Here is a 13346-nt window from a genome sequence, read left to right on the forward strand (position 1 = left end):
GATTCCTACATCTGCCCAGGCCTCTGCCATTAGAGTCTAGCTGCCAACTGAGTGTCCCCCTGGATCTCTCCCTGACTCCTCAGACCAAGTGAGGCCCACATCAGTGCCTGCCCGTGAACTGGCTCTCCATCTTGGGGATGGCTATCCCACCTCCACCTGCCACTCACAGCAGAGTCCAGATCTCACCTCCTCTTCTTCCTCTCCTCTCATCTCTCACCTCCAAATGGTCAGGACCCCTTGGCAATGCTACTTCCAAACAGCTCTGCTCCACCCTTACTGCTACTGCACTAGCACGAGCCTCCGTCACCCCTGGACTGGACACTTGCCCTGCCTTCTCCCTGGGCTCCTGGCTTTGGCCCTTAACCTCAACAGGCCGTTTTTCCTTAGTAGCCAGAGGGTTTCTCCTAGTGCCTCTATTGCATTGTGTTCGATAAGCTCTTGTTTCAAATTCTCCAGTGAAGTAGAATATTCTGTTGTGATGGGAATGTTTCAGACCCTGTGCCAACCAACACGGTCACTCCCATGTGCCTGTGGAGCCCTTGAAATGTAGCAAGTGTGAGGAACTGAATTTAAATTATTTTTTAAATTAAAAATGTTTATTGTATTGCTTTTAGAGAGAGAGAGCGAGAGTTAGAGAGAAAGGGCGCAGGGGAGAGAGAGACAGGAACATCTATCTACTTCTGTATGTGCCCTGACCAGGGATCAAACCGGCAACCTCTGCACTTCAGGATGATGCTCTAACCAACTGAGCTATCCAGCCAGGGCTAAAAATTTCTTTTAAATAAATTTCAACAACTGCCATATGGGTCATGACGTGCAGCTCTACAGGCTCTGGGTGGATGTCATCAGTGGCCCACCCAGATCCCTGGGTCCCCACTGCTTCCCTGTGCCAGTATCCCAGTCCTGACTCTCTACTCTTGCCCAGGGCAAACTAGAAGTGTCACAGAATTGATGCCACTTCTAACCAATGGCAGGCAGACACTGGAGCGTAACTACGTCAGCTCCCTTGTTCCTCCAGTGGGGCATCTCTGAAATGCATGCTCTAGGTTATCTCCCAGAAGCCCACCCCCTCCACCGTGGGACTGACCCCATCCACTCCCCACAGTTGCCACTGTTGGCTCCTCCCCTTCCCTCTCCCACTTCCCCACTCCCTTCTGAGATACCTCCCACATAAGCTACTTGTATCCAAATCCTTGTTTTTCTGGCTGCTTGCAGGGAACACAGATCAAACAGGCTTTGTGTTGCACTTACAGTAAAATACAGACTGTTCATCATGATCTACAGGAACCCCCATGATCTGGCTGGTTACCTCTTCATTCCCTACCATCCACACAGCCATAGCATTCTGTTCTTCCTCAGACACACCAGACACGTGTGACCATGCTGTTCCCGCCCCCTGGGACTCTGGCTTCCCCACCCTGTCTCCTTCTTCTGCCAACACCCTTCTCCTCCTCACCCTTCTCCATGTAAATGCCAAACCATGCAGAGGACTTCCCTGATCACCCTTTGTGCCAGCCATTGTCTCTGTCTCAGCCTTTCTTCTTCCCCATCCCCTTCTCCCTCCTCTTTCCCCTCTCCTTCTCCCTCCTCCAACTTCCCCTTTACTCTTCTTTCTCTTCTTCTTCTCCCTCTTCCTCTCTTTCTTCTTTTTCTCCTTCTCCCCTCCTGCTTTCTCTCCTCCACCTCTCCTCTTTTCCTCCTCCTTCTCTTATCTTGGTCACTCTGAGTCCCTAGTGCCCAGCCCAGAGCCTGGAACACAGTAGATGCTTAGCAAATATTTGATGAACAAAGAAATAAAACAAGTCTGACCTGTGGTGGTGCAGGGGATAAAGCATCAACCTGGAATGCTGAGGTTGCCGGTTTGAAATTGTGGGCTTCCCTGGTCAAGGTGCATATGATAAGCAAAGAACAACTAAAGTGAAGCAACTAGCCTGACCAGGCGGTGGTGCAGTAGATAGAGCATTGGACTGGGATGCAGAGGACCCAGGTTCAAGACCCCGAGGTTGCCAGCTTGAGCGCGGGCTCATCTGGTTTGAGCAAAAGCCCACCAGCTTGAACCCAAGGTCGCTGGGTCCAGCAAGGGGTTACTCAGTCTGCTGAAGGCCCACAGTCAAGGCACATATGAGAAGGCAATCAATGAACAACTAAGGTGTTGCAACGTGCAACGAAAAACTAATGATTGATGCTTCTCATCTCTCTCCATTCCTGTCTGTCTATCTCTCCTCTCTCTGACTCACTCTTCTGTCTCTGTAAAATAAATAAATAAATAAACAAACAAACAAATAAATAAATAAAATAAAAAAAAATAAAGTGAAGCAACTATGAATTACTTCTTGTCATCCTTCCCCCTTATCTCTGTAAAACCAATAAATAAAAGCTTTAAAAAAATGAAATGACACCAGTAAACAAATCCCAGGTGGCACCTCAAGAATGAGGTGTGTTCTAAAATGAAAGGTCTTCCCTCATTTCAGGCTTCCATTTAAACATGTCTGCCTTGGAGAGACTTCCCCTGAGTACCTCAGTGAAGATTGTCCCTTTCTGTCACAATGCCTCCTTAATGTCCTTTACAGCACTTCACATTCTGAGATTATTTTATTTGATGGTTGGTTCATTCATTTGTTTAATTTGTTTATTGACTGTCTCCCCTCATTTCAATGAAAACATAACCTCTATATGGTCAGGGATTTTGTGTTGGTCACCACTGTATGCCCAAGGCCTTGCACCTTGTCCTGTGTAAACAGATCCCTCTCCAGCAGGGTTTTCTGCCTCCATAAGTTTAGTTTAACCACATTAAAACTGGGACCTTGTGTTATAGTAGGCAATTAATTAGATATTAACCAAAAGGAAGGGAGAGAATTAATCAGAAGCATATATCTGATTAAGTTTTACAGCCATGGGGGGGGGAGTCTGCCCCACTTACTAGGAGGGATCCACCCCTCTAATGGTGGGGGAGAAGATGGCACAGGGACAGCCTTTCACTGCATGCATGAGCAGTAGAAGCCAAGATGGCAACCATAAAGGAGAGGAGACAGACCTGGGAAAATCTGGGGAAAATATCAGATAGGAGCCTGACCAGGCAGTGGCGCAGTGGTAGAGCATCAATCTGAAATGCTGAGGACCCAGGTTTGAAACCCCAAGGTCGCTGGCTTCCGCATGGGATCATAGACATGACCCCATTGTCACTAGCTTGAGCCCAAAAGTCATTGGCTTGAGCCCAAGGTTGCTGGCTTAACCAAAGGGTCACTGGCTTGGCTAGAGCCCCCCAATCATGGCACATATAAGAAAGCAATCAATGAACAACTAAGGTGCCTCAACAAAGAATTGATGCTTCTCATCTCTCTCCCTTCCTGTCTATCTGTCCCTGTCTATTCCTCCCTCTCTCAAATATAAAATAAAATAAAATCAGATAGGATAAGTATGTAATCCCAGAAATAGCAAGGAAAGAGATTGGATGGTTTGAAAGAAAGCCTGCTATCTCCAAGCCTAAGAAAATATAAAGAAGCTTAACAAAGGCCCCAGTTTCTTCTTGGCAGCAATACAGGCCAGAGCGCTGCCAGGAGCAGAGATGGTGCTGCACTCCCAGAACCTTTGGTGCTGGGGTAATGGCACCGCAGCTGTGGGCCCTGGCCCTCCTGGTCCTGATGGGTGCGAGTGTGGGCTCATAGCCCCAGAAGTTGGACTTCTCCCACGTGAGATGAAGCAAAACCACCTGCTCATGGGTGAGGCATTGGGCGGGATGTACCTGGAGGCAGACTGACACGTCAACCAGTTTCTGTTGCAGGATCTGCCAGGAAAACACATTGTGGAGTGCAGCAACCTTTTGGGGGGGCATCTGTGCTCTAATAAATATTGCCATTATTATTTAAAATCCTCCTACAGCCTGACCTGTGGTGGCGCAGTGGACAAAGCGTCGACCTGGAAATGCTGAGGTCGCCAGTTCAAAACCCTGGGCTTGCCTGGTCAAGGCACATATGGGAGTTGATGCTTCCAGCTCCTCCTCCCCTTCTCGCTCTCTGTCTCTTCTCTTTCTCTCTCTCTCTCTCTCTCTCTCTCTCTCTCTCTCTCTCTCTCTCTCTCCCTCTCCTCTCTAAAATGAATAAATAAAAAAATTTTAAATCCTCCTATACATGTGTTCCTGAAGTTCCTTTCCCAGGACACCGTGGAGGGACCTATTTCCTCCAATATACTTGGAGCAGGAAAGGTGGGAAGACAAATGAAGCAGTCTGACCTCAGACAGCTGGACGGGCACCTGTCCTGGTGGGGACCAGGCTGGCACAAAGCCAGCGGGGCAGGCATTTTAGGAAGCCTGGGGCAGAGAAGATGGTCCAGTGTCTTCTTAGTGGTGGGAGGCACTTGGGCAGGGATTGTCCTCTCTGTATATGCCAGCTTCCTCTTAACAGAAGTGGGGAAAAGCACAGTCTAGGCTCAAAGGGTGATGGGAGGGGCCACAGGTAATTGTGTCCAAAAAGTGGTTCACAGACAGGGAGCTGGGTTCTGACAGGGGGTGGGCCGTGCTTAGCCAGTAAGTAAGGGCCACACAGGGCCCTATACCCAGATCTCCCCTCACACCGCTTCAGGCTCATCTGGGACCACAAAGACATGTCTTTGGCCTTCCAGCTGATAAAATCCACTGAGTACCTACTGTGGGCCAGGCAGGGCTGGAGAGGGGGTAAAGAGGAACACAGAGAGAGAGGGGCAGAGAAAGAGAGGGATAAGACACACACAGAGAGTAAGTGCAACAGTGGTAAACAACCTAGAGACACAGGCACAGGGACACACACACAGACAGAGACAGAGACAGAGAAAGCACAAGAGGCGTAGAGCAGAGTCAGATGGCAACAGAGATATTGAGACATTGCCATTGAAAGACTGGAAGTTAGAGAGGAAGGGACGGACAGAAACAAAAGAGGGAAAGAGAAAAAGAGATACTGACAGAGACAGGGAAGGATAGAGGAGGAGGGGGAGACAGGCCGTGGTTCATAGAGACAGAAATGGAGAGGCACAGAGTGGAGAGACAGAGGCCCAGGGCAGCCTGCAGGGGATGGCTCCTGGCTATTGATTACAGACCTGCTGACCTCCCATTTCTCCTCGAGCCCCAGCCCCTGGAGCAAGGCTGGTCTCCTAAACCAGTGGTCCCCAACCCCCAGGCCGCAAACCAGTACCAGTACGTGGGCCATTTGGTACAGGTCCGCAGAGAAAGAATAAATAACTTACATTATTTCTGTTTTATTAATATTTAAGTCTGAACGATGTTTTATTCTTAAAAAATGACCAGATTCCCTCTGATACATCTGTCTAAGACTCACTCTTGACACTTGTCTCGGTCACATGATACATTTACCACCTTAAAGGCCGGTCCGTGAAAATATTTTCTGACATTAAACCGGTCCGTGGCCCAAAAAAGGTTGGGGACCACTGTCCTAAACCACAGTCCTGTTGGGTGTACGTGTACTACATACCCACCCACAAATGGGCAAGTGTATCGTTCAACTTAGCGGGAGATGCCCTCGAAGGAAGGAGAGGTGACTGACTTCTGCGGAAATCAGAGTGAGCACAAGACATGTCCCATCACCCCATCTGATACGTGTTTTATATCTCATGGACAGAGGAGCCAGACATTTCTGGCATATCCTCTGTGGGCATTATTATTATTATTATTATTATTATTTTACAGAGACAGAGAGAGAATCAGAGAGAGGGATAGACAGGGACAGACAGACAGGAATGGAGAGATGAGAAGCATCAATCATTAGTTTTTCGTTGTGCATTGCAACACCGTAATTGTTCATTGATTGCCTTCTCATATGTGCCTTGACCGCGGGCCTTCAGCAGACTGAGTAACCCCTTGCTTGAGCCAGCGACCTTGGGCTCAAGCTGGTGAGCTCTTTTGCTCAAACCAGATGAGCCCGCACTCAGGCTTGCGACCTCGGGGTCTCAAACCTGGGTCTTCCATGTCCCAGTCCGACGCTCTATCCACTGTGCCACCATCTAGTCAGGCCTCTGTGGGCATTATTGAAGGAGGTCCCCGCTAGAAACATTTGAGGGGAGAAATGGATATACAGCAGAAAAAGAAATACAAACATCATTGTGCCACTGTGTTTTCTATGAGATTCTGGAAGCCTCCCTATCTCCTATAGATCAGTTGTGTGGGGATAGAAACCCTCTCTTAGGCAGGAAAGGTAATGTATTGGTTTGTATCACGGTTTCGGGTGTGGTGCAGCCTCCAGGCTCAGCTGGATTGAGGTGCTCAGATGACATTTTTAGGAGCCGATGTCTCTTTTTTCTGCTTTCCTATGCATTCTTTTAGTCTTAGGCTCATCTCCATTTGTGTTTCCCAGAATCAGACCCTGAGACAAGGATCTGAATGCAAGTTATTTATTTTGGAAGTAATCTCAGAAAACTTGGAGGGGAGTGGGGAAAGGGAGACAGGAAAGGGAAGGCAATCAGTAAGGTTCAGGGTGGGGCAGCTAGTGGCAGTCTGCTGGGGGCCTCTAGGAGATGGGGAGGGACTTGCACCCTAGAGCTACCTCATTTGATGGGCGATAGAGACCGGGGTCTTGTCCACTCACTCCCATCAGTCACTGGGTCACCGGTGTTAATTATCTGGCACATCCAGACTTTGATGCACGGAGGTAGAGCAGGGAGCAAAATCATGCCAACATGACCTTGTGCTTTTGGCCTCTAGACACGCGAGACAATAAATTTGTGTTGTTTTCAGCCTCCAGTTTGCTGTAGTTTGTTACAGCAGCCCCCGGAAACTCATATGCCCTGTTTACCAGCTTTCTGTCTTTGGAGACCTCTTTCTCCATCTTTTTCATATCATCATCCATTTCTTTCTTTATTCACCAAATATTTCCTAAAGATCACCCACTGTCTTGCTTTAAAAAGAAAACTTGTGAGTGTTATAAATGAAAATCCCATACTTCTTGCCACAAAAAAACAAAGACACAGAAAACAAAACGATGTTTTAAAATTCCAGTGGGGCTAAGGATCTTTCTCTTAGGGAATTAGCAACTGTCTGAAAGGTGTGAAAGATGGTAGCGCCAAGCAGGACGTTCTCGAAATAATCCCCGGAGAAAGAGAATCAAAGGGAGTCATGTCACAATGTTCACCCTCTCTCTTCTTCCTTTCACTCGCTCATTCAGGGCTGTTATTCCCTCTGAGTCTCTTTTTGTCCCCTCCTCTCATCCCATTCCCTAGTTCCTTCCCTGATTCTCTGGCTGTCTCCTTGGCTTCCTGGCCTCTTTCTCTCTCTCCAATCCAAGCTTCACCCAGCAACCAGAGGGCTCATTCAGAAACACAAATCTCTTTTTATTTCAGAAGTAATAAGTGAATTTGTTCCCATCATAAAATGTCCAAGCAGTGCAGAAATATATAGAGCGGAGATGGGAAACCCAATCCAACCGTGTCCTGCCTCTGTTCTAAAGTTTTCTACGGCTGTCCATCATTCTCTGTGTAAACCCCAAGGCCATCAGCATTCAAGGTTCTGGTCAGGCCCTCCTCATCCTTCCCCCAACTCTCACTCATCCTTAAGTGAGACCCTCTTTCCAGCCACTCTGAATGGCTTGCTGTTTTTAACCATTCAACTCTCTCTCATCCTCCTCCTATTCCCTATACCTTGCTCACCTCAGGACCTTTTCACATGCCATTTACATCCCCAGCACAATGTTCTCTGTCCCCTTACACCCATCTTGTCCTTACCCTCCAGCCTCACCGTGGTGAGACCTTGCCTTTGGCTGGCCTCACCCAGACACAGATCCTGGGGCATGGATTCCAGTGTGTATTCATTTCCTACATGTGCCATAACAAAGTACTACAAACTGAGGGACTTAAAACAACAGAAATTTATTCCCTCACAGTTCTGGAGAACTCCACAATCAAGGTGTCAGCAGAGTTGGTTCCTTCTTGGGGGCTCAGAGGGAGAATCTGCTTCGTGCCTCTCTCTTTGTTTCTGTGGTGGCAGGCAGCCCTTGGCGTCCCTTGACTTGGAAGCATCCTTCCAATCTTTGCCTCTGTTGTCACATGACTGCATCTCTGTGTCTGTTCTCTGTCACTGGCTGAGGGCCACTGTGAAAGCTATTAGACTGAGAGAAAAACCTAAAGAATAGCATGACCAGGTGGTGGCACAGTGGATAAAGCATCAGACTGGGGTGAGGAGGACCCAGATTCGAAACCCTGAGGTTGCCGGCTTGAGGGTGGGCTCATCTGGCTTGAGCATGGGCTCACCAGCTTGAGTGCAGGGTCACTGTCTTGAGTGTGGGATCATAGACGTGACCTCATGGTTGCTAGCTTGAGCCCAAGGTCACTGTCTTAAGCAAGCGGTCACTTGCTTTGCTGTAGCCCTACCCCCCCACCCCGGCCAAGGCACATATGAGAAAGCAATCAATGAACAACTAGAGTGCCACAATGAAGAATTGATGCTTCTCATCTCTCTCCCTTCCTGTCTATCTGTCCTTATCTGTCCCTCTCTCTGACTCTCCCACTGTCTCTGTCAAAAAAAAAAAAAAGAGAGAGAGAGAGAGAATAAGTAGTCAACCTGGCAAAAATGCAGTTGAGAGAGAATTCTGTTCCTGGTAGAGGGGAGAGTATTTGCAAAGTTCTAGAGGTCAGCAAATCATGATGTGCTTGTAACATTGAAAAGCATTCAAGTTTTCAAGATTGGCAGGGGCTCAACATGGGGGGCCACAGAGAAAGGGCAGACTTTATCTGGGGAGCAGTAGGGAGCCATGGGAAAGTTTAGAGCATAGGAAAGACCAAGAGATTGAGATTTAGAAAAATCCCTGGCTGCCATGTTGTGATGAACTGGAAGGGCTGCAAACTAGAGGCAGGTCTATTTGGGAGAACAACAAAGCAGAGCCAATGCTGAGTAGAAGTCATATATTATTTCATTTAATTTTCACATCTTCAGTCCTACAAATCGTTTCTCATCATTGTGCCCATTTTATAGAGCTAGAAGCAGGGGCCCAGAGAGGTGAAGTGATTTACTTGGCATCACATAGCTTGTCAGTGGCAGAGCCAGGAATCAGAACTTGAGCAGGCTGCCTACCTGGGTAAGAAACAGACTCAGGGTGGGATACTTTGAGGATGAGAAATGGGGAGAATGTGAAGCTAATGCTCAGAGTTTAGACTGAGGAATGGTGGACAGAGACTCAGCTGGAGAGAAACCTCTAAAGCAGGGGTCCCCAAACTTTTTACATAGGGGGCCAGTTCACTGTCCCTCAGACCATTGGAGGTCTGGACTAAAAAAAAACCTATGAACAAATCCCTATGTACACTGCACATATCTTATTTTAAAGTAAAAAAACAAAATGGGAAAAAATACAATATTTAAAATAAAGAACAAGTACATTTCAATCAACAAACTGACCAGTATTTCAATGGGAACTATGCTCCTCTTACTGACCACCAATGAAAGAGGTGCCCCTTCCGGAAGTGCGGCGGGGGCCGGATAAATGGCCTCAGGGAGCCGCATTTGGCCTGCGGGCCGTAGTTTGGGGACCCCTGCTCTAAAGTGAGGGAATAAAGCTGGTGCAGGAGGCCTACCAGGCAGTGAGGACTTGTGGCCACCCACCCCTGCCAGCCCTATCCTGGCCAGGAACTTCTCCCTCCCTCCAAATCAAGTCCACTACAGACCTCAGTCATGAGAAATAACCAGCCACAGGGAGAAAGGTCATTGTAGACAGAGGAAATAACCTGTGCAAAGGCCCTGGGGCAGGACTGTACTTGGCATGTTGGAGGAACTGTAAGGTGGTTCATGTGGCTACAGCAGAGTGAGTGAGGAGAAAAGAGGAAGAAAGTCTGGAATTTGGATTTTAAAAACTGACCTCATGGGGAGAATGTGCCCTGAACAAGTCCAGATCCTAGGAATCTCAAAAGGGGGTAACAGTGGCACTTTTCTTGTTGGGTCAATGAGAGGCACAGAGAGATGCTGATTGTAGTGTGTGAGAGTGAGTCATGGATCTGTGCTACTAAGGGCCATAAGCTCACATCAGGCTTTATAAAGTTGAGGAGCTGGAGATGGTCTGAGATGTCCAGTTTTTTCAGAAGCTACCCAGGTCCCCAGGTCAGAGACCTAGGAATTCTGTTTTGGCCACAGGCCCAGGCTGCTGGGGACTCTTGGAAGACAGAATGTAACTGAATGATGTCACAGAGGCTAGGAGCAGCTCAGAACCCTGGGGGCTCCTGGCCTCGGTCATCTGCCAGCAGCCACCCAGGTAGGTCATTCCTCCTGAGATCAGCTTTTAAAGACACAATGCAAATGTGCCTGTCACCAGGAGCAGTTTCTACATAGGGCCACTAAGGTCCCAGCCATACTACTTACCTGCCTCTGAGCCTCCATTTAAGCTTACATCCATTTCATCCTGGCCACAGACCCCTGGGAGGCCCTGGAAATGCCCAAAGGTCTTCCATCTGCCATCCCCAGTGGGACCTAGTTTCACGCCAAAGCAGGAGGAGGAGGAGGAGTGGGGGTGGCCATGGGGCGCCAGCGGCCAGCCTTGTCCCTGAGAACTGTCAAGGCCTCGCTGATCCTGTTGGTGCTGCTGGTGCCTGCCCAGGCAGTGGTGCGGGCTGTGCTAGATGACAACTCGAGCACGGTGGACTTTGCAGATTTGCCAGCCATGTTTGGGGTGCCCCTGGCCCCTGAGGGTGTGCGGGGCTACCTGATGGAGGCCAAGCCGGCTAATGCATGCCACCCCATCGAGGGCCCACAGCCGGTGGACAATGGCTCCCTGGGCGCCATCGTGCTTATCCGTCGCTATGACTGTACATTTGATCTGAAGGTGCTGCATGCCCAGCAAGCTGGCTTCAAGGCTGCCATTGTGCACAACGTCTTTTCGGACGACCTCGTGCACATGGCACATGTCTACGAGGACCTGTGGCGCCAGATCTCCATCCCAGCGGTGTTCGTGGGCGAGGCTGCCTCACAGGACTTACGAGTCATCATGTGCTGTGACAAGTCAGCCCATGTCATCTTGTTGCCTGACTATCCATCATGCTCCAACCTGGACTGCCATCCCGTGCTGGCCATCTCCTGGATACTGGGCCGTGCCCTGGCGCTGCTCACATCCACTTTTTTCATCCTGCGACACCTATGGACCTGGCTGTGGTCCTGGTGGACCTGCCGGCCTGTGGCAGTCAAGACGCCAGCCTGCCAGAAGGCCCAGGTCCGCACCTTCACAAGGCTCAATGACTTGTGCGCCATCTGCCTGGATGAGTATGAGGAGGGTGAGCAGCTCAAGATCCTGCCCTGCTCCCACACCTATCACTGCAAGTGCATTGACCCCTGGTTCTCCCAGGCTGCCCAGCGCTCCTGCCCGGTGTGCAAGCAGTCGGTGGCCATCACAGAAGATAGCTCCGACTCCACCATTGAGAGCTTCAGCGATGAGGACCCCTCACTGCCTGGCCACCAGCCCCCGATCTGGGCCATCCAGGCCCGGCTGCGCTCCCAGAGGTTGGAGCTGCTGGCTCAAGCCAGCCCACATCACTGTTGCAGTGCCACTTCCATGGGGATGGCGGCCATGGAGTCCTCAGAGAGGGCCCCAGATCCACTCTGAGGCCCACAGACCCTGGCTGGCTAAGATCAGGGAGGTAGGGAGGGTAGAAATGAGTGTTTCTAGTCTGGAGAGAATAAAATGGGTTTGAAAGCAGTTTTGCGCCCTAGCTGCTGTGGGGCCACCAGGCCTCTGGCCCCGCCTGCCTATACCCATGTGACAAAGCCTGTAGAGCCCAGGCTGGCTGCCATTGTCTGCAGGTGAGTGAGAAGATATGGGCTTGGGGTGGGGGTTGAGGGTGGAGCATACGGAGCAGGACATTCACGGTTGCTATGTTCATCTGGCCAGTGGTGGCTCTGTGATGGAGCCATGCCTCAGTTCCAATCCTGGCCACATGGTCTGTTGATCTCAGGTATAATTATGCATTATTTATTTACACTTAAAAAAATAAACATTTTAATTTGGAGTCATTTTAGATTTAAGATAAGTAGCCAAAGTTCTAGAGAGTTCTCCTGTACCATTATCCAGCTCCCCTGATGTTCACACCTTCTATAAGCACAGTGTGTTTGTCATAACCAAGAAAGCAGCATGGGCACCTTATGATGAACTAAACTACAGATTTTATTTGAATGTCTCTCATCATTCCAACTTTTTATACTGGAAAATGTCAAACACACCCAAAGGAGGGAGAATGGAGTAATGACCCCCAACATGTACCCATTACTCAGATTTAATAGTTATCTCCTCAGGGCCACTCCTGAACCTTCTCCACTTCCACTTACTCCCTGCTCCCTTGCTATTTTGATGCAAATCTGAGATGTTTTCTTCATCTGTAAATATTTCAGTTTGCATCACAAAAGCAGTAGTTCTCAATTGAGGTGGGGCTTCCCCAGGGGACACTTGGTGGTTTCTGGGACATTTTTGGTAGTCACAGCTGGGTGGGGGTGCTAGGAATCTCTCCTGAGTGGGAGCCAGTACAGCTGCTCTGCCCCACAGTACCCAGAACATACCTCCCCACAAAGAACGACCAGCCCCAGTGTCCACATTAATGAGGGGAGAGGCCCTGCTCTTCAAGATAATACCTCTTGAAAAACAACCCCACAAATATCAGTATGTTCAAAATAATGATGACTTCTCAGGGACTCCAGGAAGTGTGAACATGTATGGTGTACATTTCTTTTGGTTGTCTGAATCAGGTTGATGGGTTCCTAACTCTCTTAATGGAGAGCCTTTCCCTTCGTTTCTCACTTTTAATTTTGCCTTGCACTTTATTTATTGAAGCAATTGGCTCATTTACCCTATGGTGATGTCCCTGGTCTGGGTTTTGCTGACTGGGTGTCCCTGTGATGTTACTTAGCATGTTCCTCAATCCCCTGTATTTACTATCAATTTCTACTTGGATTCAGGGACCCAGGCAGATGTTTAATTTTATGGTGAGCAGATAAGGTGTTTTTTCAGTCACCAGCACGCCCCCCCTCCACACACACACACAGAAGATTTGGGCCACATTAAGAGTTATTATGGGCTATGAGTATGAGGCTCTTTCTTTGCCATGTAGCAAGCATGATCAGGGAAGTCATGGATCTGTGACTGGAATAGTGAGAAGGAGGTGAGTGTGTAGAAAGAATGTTCCAAGTAAACAGCATAGCACATGCAAAGGCCCTGAGGCAAGACCATACCTGGTGTGTTGTAGGAACAGTGAGGAGGCCCATGTTGCTAGAGCAGAATGAGCAAGCGACAGAAAGGGAGGTGAGGGCAGGTTGTACAAGGTCTTGAAAATATGGTAAGGAATTCAGTTTTTATTCTGAGGTGCTGAGTAAAAACCATTGGAGGGTTTTAAGTAGCTCAGAGAAA

General features: G+C 48.9%; 1 protein-coding gene across 1 annotated transcript; it reads left to right on the forward strand.

Moving 5' to 3' along the window:
* The first annotated feature begins 3602 nt into the window (after positions 1-3602).
* On the forward strand, positions 3603-11555 carry ZNRF4 (zinc and ring finger 4). Its single transcript, XM_066252672.1, is given in 4 exon segments — positions 3603-3653; positions 5100-5180; positions 10372-10476; positions 10479-11555. Coding segments are annotated over 4 exon segments (1314 nt in total).
* The last annotated feature ends 1791 nt before the right edge of the window (positions 11556-13346 follow it).

Source organism: Saccopteryx bilineata, chromosome 1 (assembly GCF_036850765.1).
Source record: "Saccopteryx bilineata isolate mSacBil1 chromosome 1, mSacBil1_pri_phased_curated, whole genome shotgun sequence".
Classification (NCBI taxonomy): domain Eukaryota; kingdom Metazoa; phylum Chordata; class Mammalia; order Chiroptera; family Emballonuridae; genus Saccopteryx; species Saccopteryx bilineata.